The sequence below is a fragment of the Drosophila navojoa genome, chromosome 2, assembly GCF_054131105.1.
Source record: "Drosophila navojoa isolate 15081-1374.11 chromosome 2, UAZ_NAV_1.0, whole genome shotgun sequence".
NCBI lineage: Eukaryota > Metazoa > Arthropoda > Insecta > Diptera > Drosophilidae > Drosophila > Drosophila navojoa.
This window is the reverse complement of record NC_142890.1, coordinates 31,658,066-31,675,599: the sequence shown is the minus strand read 5'-3', so window position 1 is coordinate 31,675,599 and position 17,534 is coordinate 31,658,066. Positions and strand designations below refer to the sequence as shown.

The window sequence follows — 17,534 nt, the reverse complement described above, 5'->3', positions numbered from 1 at the left end:
CGTGAGCTAATGCTATAATTCTATAATGACTGATGAAAAAATTTTATGTCTACGCCTACTGGGGGCGTGGCAAATCGGACCTGAAGATATAGTATATATATATAGATATAATATATATATATATAGATTTTTCAAATTTGGCTATATTTTAGGCACTATTTATGCTAGAGACTTGAAATTTGGTATATATACGCAAGTTGACCTCCCAAGTCGAACAAGCTATAGTGGATATGTGTCTTTATATCTCCTACAGTTTAAGAGCTAGAAGCGTCAAATTTGGATAGTTGAGTTACTGGTAACCTCCTCTATCGATGCCCCAAAAATAATTGTCACGCCTCTTTGGGGGCGTAGCATATCGAAAAATACCCTGTAATTTTCACATTTTTTGAGCGTAAGCATTCAAATTTCGCATTTACGTAACCGTTAGCTCTTTCTAAGAACTGGCCAAAAATGAGGTGTCTACGGCCACTAGGGGCGTGGCCATCGGCATTTGTAGTATCAAATTGCGACATTTGTATGCTTGAGCTATCTATGTATGTACATGTATATACAAATAGGCTTAATAGGCATTGATAACACGGAAGGAAAGATTTTTATAAAATTTAAAAATAAAATTTAGATATTTAAAAAATATAAAAGAAGCTAAAATAACAAAATTTGCAATTTACAAAAAAGAGTTTTCCCCGGGATTTGAGCTCGCACCCAGCCATGTTTGTCAAAATACAAAACAAATTTGAACCGGCGCCTTTGCCGACAGCGCCACCACCTACTAATTAAAATGAATTCCAAAAATAAGATTCTTGTTATGAGAGTAGCGGATGGTAAATTCAAGAACAAAGCAAAAACAAATCAGTCTCATTTCAACGCTAGAGTATGCATTTATGTGTACATACATACACACATACAAATGAGCGCGTGCATAAGAAAGACTGGAATGCTTGATGCTACATATGCGTGCAGACTTATGTACATACATATACATGCATAAATGCGTACATACATATATGAGGGCTATTTAAGAAGAAACAAATTTAAACTTATAAAATTGTTCAATTAGGAAAAAGAATAAAATAAATATCTATTTTATAAAAAACGAAATATGTATGAAAATAACACACAACATTGAAGGGGTTTTGAACATCCGCCGCTGTAACATAACTCGCGACGCCTCTAGCACCCACGCTATCGTCTTGGTTGACAATCTGGTAGCTAAAATACAATAAGCTAATAACAGAGCGTCATCTGACAAAACTACAATAACAGCTAGAAAATCCAGAAATCAATCGCAATTCGTAGAATGCTAAAAAGCGCGCTTTTGTAATGTAAGCAAACGCTTATGAATCTGCAATAGTGACCGAAAGCTATTAACGAAAATTACTATACATTTGTATTCAAAAAGTGCACGATCAATATAATAATTATCGATTACTCGATAAAAATTACCAAAAGCTACAATATAATCAAAAAGCATAATTGTTTTGTACTAAATTTTTTTTAAAGCCAAATTAAATTTTAAATAAGAATAAATGCCCCTTTGTAAACATAGCATCATGTATACGGACTGTGAATGAGTATTCCGCAGTCGGTAGCGCCCGACTGCAACGTTCTTACTTGTTTTTTTTTCTGAAAACAGGAGTCACAGTATTTATAACTGCATTACCGCTTTTACCTCTGCCTATACTCCAAATCGAAAACATATTATAGTATATACAATTATGAGGTATAATTAATATTATAAGCATAACATATGGAAATCTTATGTTTAATATTATTAATATTTTTGTAAATACATACATACAGTTGCAGAAGAAAGCAGTCCAAACTACTCTTGTCAGCCTGTCTGTATGTATTTCCGGAAGAATAGGTGAAAAAGTGCAAAATTAAGTCAATTACCTCGTCAAATTCCACAGAGTCCTGGTGCTCGCTAAAATTTTATTTTCAATTTTTATAAAATTAACAATGCCTAAAATACTTTGTAATTTTAAATTTTATTTAAAAAAAATCATTATGAAGCTGAAATCATTTTAGTGCTTTGGATTGTTTGTCAGCTGGCTATTTAACAAAGTAATATTTAAAGACATCCCACTAAATTGGCTAACCTGTTTAGCTAACCAGTTGGGGAGTTAGGTCTTGCCATTTAGTAAGGTCAAGTTGAGGAATATCATTGCAGCTTATCAAAACATTGCTGAAAATGGGGACAAACAATGAGTTTTTTTTTTCGTATGCGATAGGCGTGAGCAGATTGTGACTTACCGAGTATTGGGGAAAATGAAAACATTCGGCTGGATATAATGTAAGCTTTGCACATTATTGCAGAACAGTGAAGCCAGGCTTATTTTCCGTATCTCCGCCAGTTGACCTATGCAAACATTGATAGCATTGAGGAAGAGTCCGATTATTGTACTTATGTTTACACTCACTGCGTGAGAAGCCACTGAGATGGTTTTCGCGTTCAAAGAAGAAGCGATCGCCCCGACGAGTGTTTTGGAACTGTTTTCCGACCACACACAGCAACGTAGGGCCAAACAATGAGCCTGGTACGTGGAATTCGAGAGTACCACCCACACTCAGTTCAACATCGGCTGGGGAGGCATACAGCTTGCGCAATAAATTAATTTTCTGAAAAAAAGGATGGTCAGGCTTTGGTTGACTTAAGTCTCTTGAGGCTACCTCTCCGGATATTTCGGTGGCGAATTCCGACCATTCATGGGCTCGCCGCAGACCACAGAACTCACGAAGATCATTATACGATGGAAGTCCGAAGTCGCGGGCACGTTGGATATCTAACGACTTGAGGTCGGATCCGAACTCCTCGAACACTTTGCGATTAAAGAAGTGCTTGATCTCGCGATCGATGTTGGAGTCAGCTCGCTTTTGCAGCTGTGTTGCCATTCCACGAACCAAATCAGCGAAATTGTAGTTTGAGGACAGCAAACGAATGGTCTCAGGAGTCTCAAAGAAGTCGCTGAGCCGTAATGTCTGATTTGCATAGCGATCAGACGAAACCATTCTGCAATCGAGTGAAAAGTTAATCTATGTCACGTAAATACACAAAATATTAGTACTTACGAGAACCAGCCCGATATCTGAGTGTGCGAATAACGGAAGGCAGCAGCAGAAAACTCAGCGTAGGGATTGGGGTTAACGCTCTCGTCATAATCGTTCACATAGTCAGTTGAGTACTCTGAGTAGGGGTAAGTCAGGCCATTCATGTTCGTGTAAGCACTGCCCAGAACGGCCACCAGGTAGTCGTAGTATGTGATCTTCTGATACTGCGCAATATTGATCTTGCGGGCTTCCTGGTACAAGCGCTCATCGTTGTAGTGGGGATTCAGCAGGGCCAACTGCTCGGCCAGTCGGTTGTGCTCCCGCACCATAATCGTATGAAGTACAGCAATCGTCGGTGTGAATCGATTGCGTAGGTCGGGCATGGTGTAGCACTCACTATTAATGCCACATTCACCTTCGTGATTCTGCGTCACGGGCAACCACTGCTGCCCGTTGGCGTACACTGTCCGGAGCTGACCGCCCTTGAACAGGCGCACCCGCTGATTTTGCGCCGGAGAATTTCCATAGACTGATGACAGATCCAAGTAGGCCGTGACCACCGACAACTTTTCGCTGTAGGGCAGCCCGCTCTTGGGACAGATGCCGTCCGCGTCGGACAGCGCGCGTGCAAAGCTGAGACATGACTTGCCCGTGTTATAGGCGATGGGTCCACCCGCCGCTAATGTTATGGGCTGACACTGTGGATGACGCGACTCGGCGCAACAATCTCTGGGCGCGCCCCTTGTGGTCAATTGGCTGATGTCGTGGGCGACGAACTGGCCGAACTGCATGGAAGCCACCGTGCGAAACTTGTCCATCACTGTCTTCTCGCCGTACAGTGACAATGAGAGCAAACGTGCGTTGGGCACCGTCTGTCCGTTCTGCACGTACGCAGGCCGCAGAAGACGCTTATACCGGGAGGTCGCGATGCCGAACTCGGGATACAGCAAGTTATTGCACGAGCCATCAATGCTACGATAATGCAGGTTTTTCGTATCATTCAAACAGTTCAGGGGAGGAGCACCACATTTTATGGGCTGCTGCGATGGCTTATCATGTTCGGCCGAGCTTATCCAACTGCTCAGTCCTGGACTGATGCTGTTCTTGGGCAAAACGCTCTTCAGCAGATCGTCCAAGCCATCATACAATCCGCTGTTTCGCTTATATCGGCCTCCCTTTTCCAGCTCTGCCTTTGAAGAAGCAAGATCCAACGCCTCCAAGTGCCGAAATGGGCATCCAGCCGGTTGATCCTTCGCTATTGTCGAGCTGATCACCAGCAAAAGTAACCCGGCCACCGTAGTAATTACTCTCATTGTTATCGAAGTGAGCTAACTGTGATGCACTTTCATCACTGACACCGCATATATACTCCCGCTAGCGATCAAGATTTTCTTTCATTTCGCACGATCATCGAGCCGTGTCAGTCGTGATTTGATAGAATATTATCTTCCGCATAGCGCAGCATAACACGCACGTGCCCAATTCTTAGTTTGATGCCAAAGATTAAGTAAATGCTTAACTTTCAGATTTAAAGATAAGTACTTGGAAGCTCAGCAACATTCATTTCATTTCATTCATTTCGTGTCGCTGACGCTTTGTAATGTCAGCAAAGAAGTATTAAAATTACATACTATATAAAATTTAATATATGAAATACGTATGTATGTATATTGTATGTGCTACAAGAGTTTCCAACCTTTATTTACATTAATTCGCACAACATTAATAAACTGCATGCAGAGCCCATTGAAAGTTTTATTATCAGCGGCGTTAAAGTCGAAATCAATTTTTATAAAGTGCAGACGTCACTTTAAGACGGACAACATACATATACATTCACACGCATACATAATCAGAGCGTGTGATGCGTGATGTCTACGCTTACGCACTTAAGGTAAGAAGTGTAGAGCGTAATAATTTTTATTTGTGGATAAGTAATCAATATTCATAACTAATTAGCAGCTCGTTTTCTAGGTAACACAAACTCTTTTGCAATATCTTAATATCATCAATAAAATGAACTTAATACAATAATAACTCTATTCATATAACCTCTTTAGTTAGTGATAATATTAAATAGGAAAATTCAATTAACAAATTTTGTTTCTTTGATTCTTGTTAATTATACCCTGAACCCGCTATGAGGGTATAAAGATTTAGTTAAATGTTTTTAGCCTGTTGCTAAAGGGGGCGTTGCAGACCTTATAAAGTATATACATATGTGCATATGTATATTCTTGATCAAAGCAGTCGCTCATAGCTTGTCAGTTGAGTCCACTCGGCCCCATCTGTCTGTCAGGCTGTCGATCTGTCCGTATGCGTGATCGCTTCAATCTCAGAACCTATTATGCTTTGGCAAATGCACGCATTTCGATGTTAAAATTCCGATTTAAAAGTTCCATGAAGATAGTCCAATTACGGTCCCACAGTGCGAGTTTATGCCTGTGTGTGCGAGTGTGTGTGTGCATGTCCGAATGACTATTGAACTATCAGTTCGATCGAACTGAGGGGATCAGGGGATCTCTTAGTCGAGCAGTCTCGACTACCTATTCCGACTATTCCATCCCAAACTCATTTTCAATTTATTTTCAGATTCATTCATGTTCCTATGCCGTTTCTTAGGTAAGTAGAATATAAGCCAAGAATTATTGCAATTTTTGTTGCTCAAAAGGTTCACTACATCAAATGTCGAGCATTTTTCGAAACCCCTCTCCTAGGAAGGGAATTCGACCTTCTATTAGTATACATTCGGTCGGACGAAGATTCCGTAAACTATTTTGGATCTGACAAATAATTATTATTCTTCCTCATCTCACCTCCCTTTGAGTTAGTTGTTCTTAGTTTAGCAACTGATCTAAGATATTATTAGCTCTTGAAAAAACCGCGAAGAAGAAAATAGTGTGACCGAATCAAACAAAAGAAATAAATACTAAATTTCTATACGCTCTATTGGAAACAATTAGTATATTTTGCATTTCAATATAATATTTTTTATATATATTATAAGGTCTTATAAATATATATTTCTATATAGTAATGTTTGGAAAACAAATTTTCAATGTTAATTTATATTTTACAAACTTTATTATTGAATACTAACACTATATTGTTCTTCATCATATATATTAGGCTTCCATTATCTACCGTATAAAACACTTTTTATTTTAATATATTGTTTTTTATATTTTATTTAATAAATTATTGTTAGCTGTTACAGATTGTTTCATTTATTTGACTTATTCAGCATTCTACATTGCAGCATAGCATTGGCACAATTTAACATCAAATATTTTTGGAATACCCAATATATTTCCCTTGACTGTTTGCAACACTAAATTAGGTCCTTACCAGCACTATCGCTATTAATAAAAAATTTTGGTGGAAGATATTATAGTGCATTAAACAATAACAATGAAGAGGAAAACAAGTGAAATATGGTGCTTCTTTAGGGCAGTTGATGACACCTTCGCCTTATGTAACATATGCAAAGCCAAGCTATCGTACAAAACGACAACAACAAACTTAAGCAAACACATGAACCGAATGCATCCCAATGCAAATGTTACTGGATCTTCACAGAATCGAAAGTATAAAATCTTGCCTCAGTCAAATGACCGCCACCGAGGTAAACCTCGGAATCCCACACAGGAGCTAATAATTCTGAAATTCATAAAGAAAAATCCCGTTTTGCTGCAAAATCCATCTTGGGAGACACGTAACTCATATGAATCGCTGTGGGAGCAACTCACGTCCGAACTTAATGCTAGCGGGCCGCCGCAAAAAGACGCCGCTACATGGAAAAAGGTGAGGCTCACGTTTTATCGTCTCTTGCATTGTTCCTCTAATTAACAATTCGTGGTTATCGACAGGCACTGAAGGACTGGAAGAGATTCATAATCAAGAAAGTGGAGAAAAACGAAATGCATAATATTCCCCTAGCCACTGGTTTGAGCTCTGCTGAGGAAACTATAGCCAGCTTATGTCGCTTGAACGACGATGTCAGTCAAATTATAATGAATGCATCTGAGGACGATTTACAGGATAATTCGAATGCAACATTCGAAATGGAAGATGTGGAAGATGTTGTGCCCGAGGAAGAGGACCACAGTGCACTGCAAGACGTGTCGGGATTTGCCTATGAGCCAGAAGACACAAAGGCTGAAATTGATATCGACATAGATCCGCTTTTCTTGCAGAGTGGCAAAAACTCCAAATATGGAAGTCAGGCAATTAAAAAGGAACTGGAGGCAATAAGTAAAAGAATAAGTGTAATTAATGATGTTGCTTGTAACACGCAAATTGCGCTTAATGAATTTTGCAATCTGTATAAACAGAAATTAATTGAAAATAAGAGGCACCACTCAGTCATGGAGCAATTAATGACGGAAAAAATAGAATTGAAAAGGAAACTCCTTGAAATTGAGCAACGCAAATTGTCACTTAAATGATAAGTATTATACATATTAATAAAATAATTTGATTAGGATATATAGTTAGATAAGAGTTATTGTAAATTTTATTATAGGCCTTTAAATAAGTAGTTTCTTTTTAAAAAAATTGTAATTATTTGATCAATTTATTTGTGATTTTCGCAATTTGTTCACGGTTATTCTTTTCTTCGGTCAAATGATGTAAATTTGTATGAAATATGAAATCGAATGTAAGGGTGATTGTATCGTCCGAATTTAAAAATACTTGTAAAGAATTGTTATTTCACTTTCTTAACGTCAGAATTATAGGCATTTCGAAACTTCGGAATCAGTTTGAACATTCTTATCGATGTGTGTAATCGATAGTTTGAATATCGGTATTTAATGTAGATGTGGCCTGTGGATGATGTGGACTCTATTGTACTTCTTCTTCCCAACTTAGCCATTCATGGTGACTGACAAGTCATGATAATTTTTTATAAAACAAATAGTAATTCGCAATGGACGATTCGTTTTTCGGATTTGATACAACTACAAGTATACCGGTAAGAATTTAAATAAGAACAATGTACAATGAAGTACCTAGAAAACAGATGTAGAGCGCAGGTTCTTTTTTTTTATAAACGCAATCGTCTGGAAAATGAAAAAAAAAAAAAAAAAAAAAAAAACAATCATTTGCCACCATGCTTTTTTTCCCTAAATAAATCAAAATGTGCTAAAAATGAATATATTAATTATATTATAATAGGATGATGATGGCAGCGACGGGCGAATCGCTGAGCCCCCGGAAGAAGAGTACGACGCCCTCAATGACGAGACATTCGGCTCTGCCATAAACGGCGACTGGGAGGAAGCCCACGAAACGCTTGTCCTACTTGGCGGTAACGGCGAAAAAGCTCGCAAAGACTTCACAGATCATGACTCTAGTGGTAACGGTGCTTTGCTTAATCGGAGAGAGCAACTGCCGTTGCGTGGTTTTCAGAGCAGCAGCATCGACGACTTAGACTTGGAATTAAATTTATCATCAATAAAATTAGATGATGTAGATTTAAGTACGTTTGGTGAAAGCGATGGAAGCAATCGCATTAACTTGGACTCTGGCGTTTGGACTACCCAACCTCCCTTCCCCTTGCCCAGCAATCAAAATATTTTTCGAGACAACTTTCGCAGCGCATTTAAGCCCCAGCCACAGGCTGCCGCATCCGCAACCGTAATGGCAATCACGCAAATAAAGCCACAGCAGGAGTCGAACGCCAATTTTGGGATACCGCCGATGCCAACAGCGGCGACAGCAAAAATCACAACACTCGAAGATATTGAACGTAATCTGATCATACAACAGGCAGTGCCCAAACAACAGCAGCAACAACAACAACAGCAGCAACTACATCAGCAACAACCACAGCCTCTACCCCAACAGGATTTGAATTTAACCAATCGGCAGCATTTGGTGTCAACGCCAACATTAGCTCAACACCAACAACAGCTACAAAAGCAACAGCCGCAGCACAAGGGTAACTCACATTTCAGATTCATTCACGTCATGCAAGCACATATTGTTTAGATAAAGACAAAAAATGCAATTACAGAATAATACAAATATGTGAATATATATATATATATATACATATATACACATATTTTATAAATATCATAATGTACTGTCGAAGTTCCGATTTCACATTAGTAAAGTGCAATTTTCATTATAATCAAAAGAGATTCATGCTATTATATCAATATCTTACTATTACAATAATTGTAGTTGAAAGACGAATCGAATCAGAATTGAAATTAAAAAATAACTATTTGCTATTTCAGCACCTCCTGGATTTTTAGCCACGCCTCAAACGCCGCCGCCAAGGCCAAATATAGGTTTTCATGGACCGCATCAGATGGGCGGATCCAGCGCAGGGCCAGGTCTAATGCCCACGCCGCAGCCACAGCATCAACAGCTAAATGGCATCACTGGGAATCGTGCGCCGCCCGGATTTATGTATCCAACTGGGCCAGCTACGAACCTGCCGCAGCATCCCCTATTGCAGCAGCATGTTTTGCCGCCCAATTTTCCTCGCCCACTGCCAAATCCACATCTGCCCACGGCGCTCAACAACTTTGCCATGCATCCCAGTTTCAATGCGATGCGCGCCGTTGGCATGCATCCGGCAGCCTACATGCAGCCTGTGCTGCCGCCCCGCCTGCCGCCACACAATCTGCTTAATCAGCAGCCCAACTCGATGTACAACATGTTTAACATGCGACTGGTTCAGGAAATTCAGCAGAACCATCCGCTGCTGCAGAACGCGGCAGTTGCTCGCCAGCAGCAGCAGCTCAGTCGACCCGGCGATCGCCAAAAGCAGCAGCAGCTGCTTCCGCAGCAGATGCAGCAGCAACAACAGCAGCAGCAGCAAATGAATCGGTATAGCGGCAACCTGCCTCAGGAGGAGTTCGACGAGTATGCGAATCTGATGAGTACGCGCGACAAGCATTGGCTGATTGGCATCCAGCTGTCACAGCTGAACACGGACACTCCGTACATTGACGACTACTATTACACGGTGTACAAGGAGCGCAAAAACGGGCAGGTTCGTCACAGTCAGGCACACAAGGACAACCAGCTGAATCATCCACTGACGCAACCGCGAGGTCATGCGCAGCTCATTATGGTTCAGTTGGGCAACAAAAATGGCTCTCGTAATGGGCAGCAGCACCGCGAAAGACGCAACTCGGACAACACGAGCAGCAGCAACACCAGCGGCATCACAAACAGTGGCAACAACAGCAACATCCTCTCTGGATATGTGTTCTCTCCTCTGAAGTTTGAAAACTCTCTGGGCAAGTTACAGTATGGAAGTGTGACGGCGCCCCGCAAGATTATTGATGCTGAGATCATGGGCAGTGACAGCGCAACCGCTGACAATGCTGTGGTGGTATCGTCAGTTGCTAGGCAGAGCTCAGATAAAAACAATGAGGGCCAACCCGAGGTGGTGCTTGTGCCGAGCAGCATGCGGAAATCACGACATATTTTGCTGCACATAGAGACCCTATATAGGTATCTGCTCAAGTTGGAGGACCTGGAGAGTCCGGAGGTAATGGCAACCATTATATTAAAGAAGAAGAAGGAGAGCGAACGCATTGCCGCCGTGGAGCAACTCGAGATGGCGAATAAAACGCCCGAAGAGCGAGCGGCTGAGGCGAATAATCCACAAAGCATGAATCCAGCGCTTAAGAACAAATTCAACTATGAAATTGAGCCACGCGATGTTTTAGTGTGTAAGCTGAAAGCAGGTCTCACTTTCAATAAGGTTGTATCGATGATGAACGTGCGCAAGGGCAAGGTATTTGATATGCTTTTTTATATCTATGTGTCGCACATGCTTATAGCTTATGTTTCTGCACTCTTCAGATACTATTACGCCGCATAATGCCATTTATTGCTGATCAGCCGATACGTTGGACAGTGTGGGGCGGAGTATTCTGTTCACTGCAAAATGTCGTTAAGAAGGATCGAGAAGATGTGGATGGCTGTCTCTTTGCGCTTTACCCGGAATTCAAAAATCAAATACATGAAGCGAATTTAGAAACAATTATCAACATTTCAACTGCGTTTACCATGAACGATAAAAAGATGTCGGGCATTTTTTGTAGTCGCGTAAGTTTGTATAATGCCTTGCATGTATATGCCAGCCATTTTTAATGATTGATACATATTTCATCATTCCTTTAGTTTGGCATTCTGTCGCTTGTTGGATTGATACTACGCGTGGAGGCGATCTACGTTTCAAACACCGACTTAACGCTTACCGAGGAGAGCCGACAAAAGTGGCGTGAGTTTCTTGCGCAAGTTGCTTCCTGTCTTAACCGCACCATTCAGAATCAAACCATCTCGGCGGCTATTGAGTCAGATGCGATTCAACCAATGATGAATCACTTTGCGCGTTTCAAGGACTTGAAACTAGATGCGCTTCTAGCTTTAATTACACAAGCTAAACATCAAATAAATTAAACGCAGGCATTATTCCTTTTTTTCAACTAATTTCGGGATGAGAAAGTCATAATAGAAAATAACAAAACTCCCTTGTATGAGGTCTGACATTAATGTCTTATTCAGCAGTTAATATATATGTTTAAAATATGAATTGAGTTGTATTGTTTGATTTTACCTAAAAATTATGAGAAACGCGCACAATTTGTAAGAGAAATTCATTCACACACACACACATACATGTACATATATCACCAGTAGAGCTCATATATATAATGAAACGCGAAACAAAATATAAAAGTACTCGTAAAAATTAGTTAACCATGTAAACAACTGCAAAAACAGCAAAACATATTTGTTTCTTTTCAAAAATCAAAATACTTTGTTATGGCATTAAATATTTTGCTCATTGTATATATGCCATTCTGTATTTAAAAGTGAATGATTGTCGACAACTGTATTTTGAGATCTGTTAAAATTGGCTGATTTGCAAAAGTTACATTTGTGAGTAATTCAAAATGATATATATATTTACATATATATATTGTGCTTTTGACAATTTAATGAATTCATTTTAATTTGTTCCACTCTTTCATTATCTATGTAAAATTTTTCTTAGTAACCTTTTACACAATTTCGGTACATTGTAAATATCAGGCTTGAAATGCATTGGAAGATGTATTTTTAGTTTCTTTTTGTATGAATTAAATTTACGTAAGCTCCTTAAAACACAATGTCTAGTTGTCTCACATGCATACAATTTTATATATATATAATATATACATAAAAGTTTCTATTACAACAAATATTCAAAATTGTGATACATTTTGTGTATTTAAAAGAGCCTAAAATGTAAGCAGAATTGTACCAGTATATAATTGCTCATTTCTGTTTTCTTTTTTTTTTTAGAAATATATACAAAAAGAAAAGCAGCAAAAAAAAAAAACTCGGACTAAATTTGTTTCAACCTCCGTCGTTTTCTTAACTCACAAATCTTTTTAGACCACTTAGATTTGTATCTATTTCAATAATATAAACATGATTATCGATTTTTAAGTGTTTTTCGTATCATAATTTAAGTTTCATTTATAACTCGATATATTTTTGGAGAAACAAAAATACTTATAGGTCGGCTTTTCACAATTAAATTACAGATTAAGTGTATGATATATTGCATATGATACAAAAGGTATGATGCATGTTTGTGTATACTAATGTATTTATAGCACCATGATGTTTGAATAATACATTTTTTAATCTTTATAAAAACAAACGAAATCTAGCAGATCAAAGCAAAAAATATACTTGGCGTAAAATATTAAGAAAACAAGTCTTATCATTTGTCACATTAAATAAATAAATATTTCTATTAAATAATTTCATTACTACTTTGATTTAAGAGAATTTTATAAAATGTCTTTAACGTTTTTTGAATTTTGAATAAGAACTATACAAAATTAAATGAAACTTCCTATGAAACCAGTAAAGTTCAAGTAGGCATCAAACGTATTTTTTGGTTGACAATTTGTAAATTTTATCCAATTGTAAAAATAATACTGGCTCGAAAAATCGGGAAAATTGTATCATCTAAAGAGGTTGATCTAAACTCTCAATTACATGTGAATTCCAAATGCCAGGACAGACCTAGAAAATATTGGCACCGCTCACCCATCCATTCATGTTCGACTCAAATAGTTCTTAAAAAATACATTGTGCTACTCTATCTACTGTTACCTAGCATCTATCGACTACCGATTTACTATGTTAGGAGTGGCATCTATTGGAAGAGTATTAAGACTTCTCCACCTTCATCATCCCGAAAATTGAATTCAACTCGTCATCATCGACGCCACAACTATTTTCGCTTCTAATTGGAGATAACAGCGGCATTTGTCGCGACAATGGTGGCAATAATGGCGCCCGATTCGCGCGCCCTTACCGCCAGTTGCTGCTTGGAAATCAGAGTTGTGCATATGAGGAGTATCCGTTTCTGTTTTGTCCTGCTCGTCCTTATGAGCGCACACACACACGCACCTCGTATGTCTCTGGATACTTGGCCAGAGTGCGCCCTAGAGCGCACTATTCACTCGCACCCACTGTCGCGCCATCCGCAAAGTGGGACGGGGTGAATTGTCGCCACAAGCGCTAGCCGTATCTAGCTGTGCCTGCTGGATGCTCAGTCTGTGCGTGTTTGTGTGTGTGTGTGTGTGTGTCGCTCACTTTATTGAAAAAAAAAAAAAAAAAAAAAAAAAAAAATATATATGCCGACAAGTTGTCGTCGCTCTGGTCGTCGCTGGCGCTAGCGACGTCGATTCCGAGCTTTGAAACAACTTCCGAAGCTGTCGACACTTGTTACGCACTCTGGCGTCTTATAAACCATCAACCGTTAGCAGCGTTGCTCAAAGGACTCCAAATTTGAATCGTTGCAAATTGTGGATTGAACTTGGAAATTTGCGAAAATCATATCACTCATCAAAATGCCATTTCAGACAAATTTACGATCTCAACGGGCCGAGACACACTTTCTGCACGACTTTTAGCTATTACATGATGTACAAAAAATTTGTTCGATTTGCTAAGTGTGATTTTGTAATCGGTTATTGTTTTGAAAATTTTCCAAAAGTAAGGCGACTATTTGTGGCATGATTAAGTCCCTGACGCGGCGACATTCTTCTTTGTTGCGTCTCACCGAATTGTCGAGCACAGTGGTACGAAGAGGCAAAGCATGATACCAAACTATCCGACAATAAGGCATAGGACTAGCCATATTTATACTAGTGCATGTATTAGGTATCGACAGCAAATTAGCTTAAAATATATCCGGGGCTCAAGTCATGCATCTTAGCGCGCACTGCTCCACGGTTAGCACTCGACACATGGAGCTGCTGGAAGGGCTTTTTGCCAATGCGACGCCAAGGATGGACGCGGGCATTTCTCTCTTTGGGGGGTTCGTCGTTATGACTGTGTTATTGTTGCTGTTATTATGCCCTGAACCCATTACAATCCGATGACCGGGTATATTGTTTCTATTAAAATGCACACAACAGAGAGAAATGGGCATGGCTGAGCCCGCCAAGCGCATATAAATTCTTTATGAGAGGAACAAGTCTGCCTGACTTTTTGTCTAGCTCCATCGATCTCAGAAAGATGTTGCATATGTATATATATAGATTATTAGATTGATAATTTTAATATCCCTGAAGCGGTTTGAAAAAAGTATGGGCATTGGTTATAAACATAAGTTTGCCTGGGCTGTACTGAGATATTTTCTCCCATTCGCTTTTAAATGCGTGCTTTGGCTCACATACATACATACATACTCACATACATACTTTTATGTAAGTCAATTAATAAGGCATTTGACAAATGGTTGCTGCAATATCCTAAGGGGTGTATAAATCGTGTGTATGTCAGCTATAATATTTTGAATGACAGAAGTGAGGGTATCTCCGAGTCGGGCAATCGCGACCCCGGCGCTCTTGTTGTTGCTGTTGTTATGGCTGGCGTTGTTTAGTTGACTTCGGCCGCCAGTCGCCGTCTGTGTTACCGTCGCCAACGCGGTTGCCGCCAATGTTGCTGGAGCCGGCAGACCGGCAGCCAACATTCGACATCTAAGCTGGGCGCGGATACAGATACAGAATAGGTTTAAGATTCAGCACCATGGGGACCAGAAGCGAAGTGTCGCCAGCTAGTACAAATTTATTTTCTATTGCTCAGCTCAGTTTTAGAGGAGTATTCCATTCTAATACGCTTCCATGTTTTGATTGCAATTCATTTTACGTGCTATTCGGTCAGCTTTATGACTAACCCATTGCCTCTCAAAACGGAACAGAATACATGTATGCATATAAAATGCACACATATGGACATTCAAATCAATTGAACCAATATTAAATCATATAACATTAGTTTATTTTATAAATAATATTCAATAATAATAAGTCACACGATCGAGGTACTGCCTCATAGTTGCTTCATGTTTTCTTATTTGAACTGAGAACCCCCTACATTGATACCCTTAGTTCTCCATCTCAACACTAAAAGCATCCCAGAAATTTTTGAAATACAGGAAAAACTATTGCGAGATACATATAAACAATCCGATCATATCTTTCCAAATGCTCTAGACATGTTGCAAATAGAATTTTGTTTGAAATTAAAAATAATTATTAAGATTCGTAAAAAAAATTTTCCAAAAATAATAAATATTACGTAGAAACAGCAGATAAAATTGTACATAAAAATATAGCTTATTCAAAATGAGAATTATTAAGCCAAACTAATTTATAATTTTAAATACAATGTTAACTAAATTAAAAATAAATAAATTTAAAAAATATATACTTAAAATATCCTGTTTCTGAATCCGTAATTCGGTGTTATATATATTAAGGAAAACCAATAATAATAATTAATTTGCAAATAAGAAAGAAAGACTAAATATATTTCAATTTTTGGTGAGAAATATATGTATAAGCATTCAGAAGTAAATATGTGACAATGAGTCAGAAATCAGGACGCTTTGGCTGCGGCGACGGCGCCTTGTTGAACGCTTTTTTTGACGCCGTCTGCGTCAGGCTGCAGAATGCTCTGCGCAGCGGTCCCAAGTGCGCACTGGCCGAAGCATATAAAAGGATAGACGCATACACGGCTGGCATTTAGTTCGCAAGGAATCATGCCGCAGGACACAGCAGTCCTTTGTGCGCCGACTAATCGCAATCGCATTTGCAATCGCAGTCTAGCCAAACGAGTCTCAAACAACTTTCCGTTAGGCATCTAAGGTCTCAAAACATCGCGGTACCAATATGATGTACGGCAAATAGTGCAGTGAATCATCGAATGAGCGTATTAATACTCATGTTTACAAAATTATCAAATATTTAAAATTCGAAAATTCAAAAGTGTGTTTGGTTAATTTGGTAAGTGGGACACAGGGCGATGAAGCATATCAGAGTCTAATTAATGTTCAAGCTCATAAATAAATAAATAAAACCATCGAGTCTGTAAATAGGGTCTATCCCTAGCTACAATAATTTCACTATGACAAACGGCTGATATTACTGACTGATATATCTAAATAAATATGTATGTATATTCAATAGAATCCGGTTAAAACGACTCCGCTTTTAGCGTCTGTAGGGTTATAGCGACGAAAATTCTGGTCCCCAGAATTAGCAATCATATACGGTTATAGCGACTTCCGGGTTTAACGACGGTCCCTTTAGTGTTGTTTTAACCGGATTATACTGTATATGATATTGAAGGATAAATTATTGGAATACTGGCTGTACAATCAACAATGGGAAATCAGAGCATAATGGCTTTGTGAAAAGTATGTAACAGGCAGAAGGAATCATCGCAGACCCTATAAAATATATGTATATATTCATGATCAGGGCGAGTCGATATAGCCGTATCCGTCTGTCCTTCAGAAGCTAAAATAGCATGCATACTCCTGTATACCATACGCAGTACAAGTTTATCATATTTTTTCGATAACTCATCCGATAACTCTTTTATCGAGAATAATCGAAAAATTGATTTGACTGATATACATATGATGAATACAAACATTTTGTAAATTAAAGATTTTTGATACCATGCTCCCTTCACCCTCAATTTGTAAAAAAAAAAGTATTTCAAGTACTAGAGCCTTGTGCTATGGAATGTATATACATTTAAACATTATGTAAGTATGTGTGCATAAAAGAAATGCAGAGTGAGTAGATTAACAGATTTGAGGGTTCAGAGTGGCTCCTAGTCGAGCAGTAGAGTAGAGTCTTCTTACTTGTTTAGATCTTGAATACTAGCGGGTCGGATCGATCGACTGATGAAGAAGGACGATCTGTGTTGATTCATATCTGTGTTCAGCGCTTCGCTCGTCCGTTTCGACCTTAAAGGTATTCGAGTAGTACGTACGTGAAATCTAAGACGAAGTAAGCAGTGTACCCTGTGCAGGAATATGCTAACGACGATAAATATGATTTTGATGACAATGGCGTTGTGACAGATTAAACAGGTTTGTACCTCTTACTGACTCTGATTCTGACTTTGACCGCAATGGATACGGCAAC

General features: G+C 38.9%; 3 protein-coding genes across 4 annotated transcripts; 2 read left to right on the top strand and 1 right to left on the bottom strand.

The window, feature by feature from the left end:
- Window positions 1–2,005: 2,005 nt before the first annotated feature.
- LOC108649490 (peroxidase) lies at window positions 2,006–4,409 on the bottom strand. The gene is made up of 5 exons (XM_030388834.2): window positions 3,070–4,409; window positions 2,671–3,010; window positions 2,421–2,619; window positions 2,254–2,359; window positions 2,006–2,185 (listed from the first exon to the last, which is right to left on the bottom strand). The coding sequence occupies exons 1-5, from the start codon at window positions 4,359–4,361 to the stop codon at window positions 2,104–2,106; spliced, it is 2,019 nt and encodes a 672-aa protein (XP_030244694.1). The 5' UTR covers window positions 4,362–4,409; the 3' UTR covers window positions 2,006–2,103.
- A 1,968-nt stretch (window positions 4,410–6,377) lies between these two features.
- Window positions 6,378–7,762, top strand: bdwf (bedwarfed). 2 transcript variants are annotated; one of them, XM_089256774.1, is made up of 3 exons: window positions 6,378–6,852; window positions 6,918–7,316; window positions 7,383–7,762. In XM_089256774.1, exons 1-3 carry the CDS (start codon window positions 6,460–6,462, stop codon window positions 7,494–7,496), a joined length of 906 nt encoding a protein of 301 aa, XP_089112900.1. In that variant the 5' UTR covers window positions 6,378–6,459; the 3' UTR covers window positions 7,497–7,762. The 2 variants fall into 2 exon arrangements, with proteins under 2 accessions (XP_089112900.1, XP_017954584.1); XM_018099095.3 differs by having other exon boundaries at window positions 6,918–7,762.
- A 104-nt stretch (window positions 7,763–7,866) lies between these two features.
- Patr-1 (Protein associated with topo II related - 1) lies at window positions 7,867–11,776 on the top strand. Its single transcript, XM_089256766.1, has 5 exons — window positions 7,867–8,023; window positions 8,227–8,992; window positions 9,297–10,813; window positions 10,882–11,127; window positions 11,203–11,776. Exons 1-5 carry the CDS (start codon window positions 7,979–7,981, stop codon window positions 11,479–11,481), a joined length of 2,853 nt encoding a protein of 950 aa, XP_089112892.1. The 5' UTR covers window positions 7,867–7,978; the 3' UTR covers window positions 11,482–11,776.
- Window positions 11,777–17,534: the final 5,758 nt, after the last annotated feature.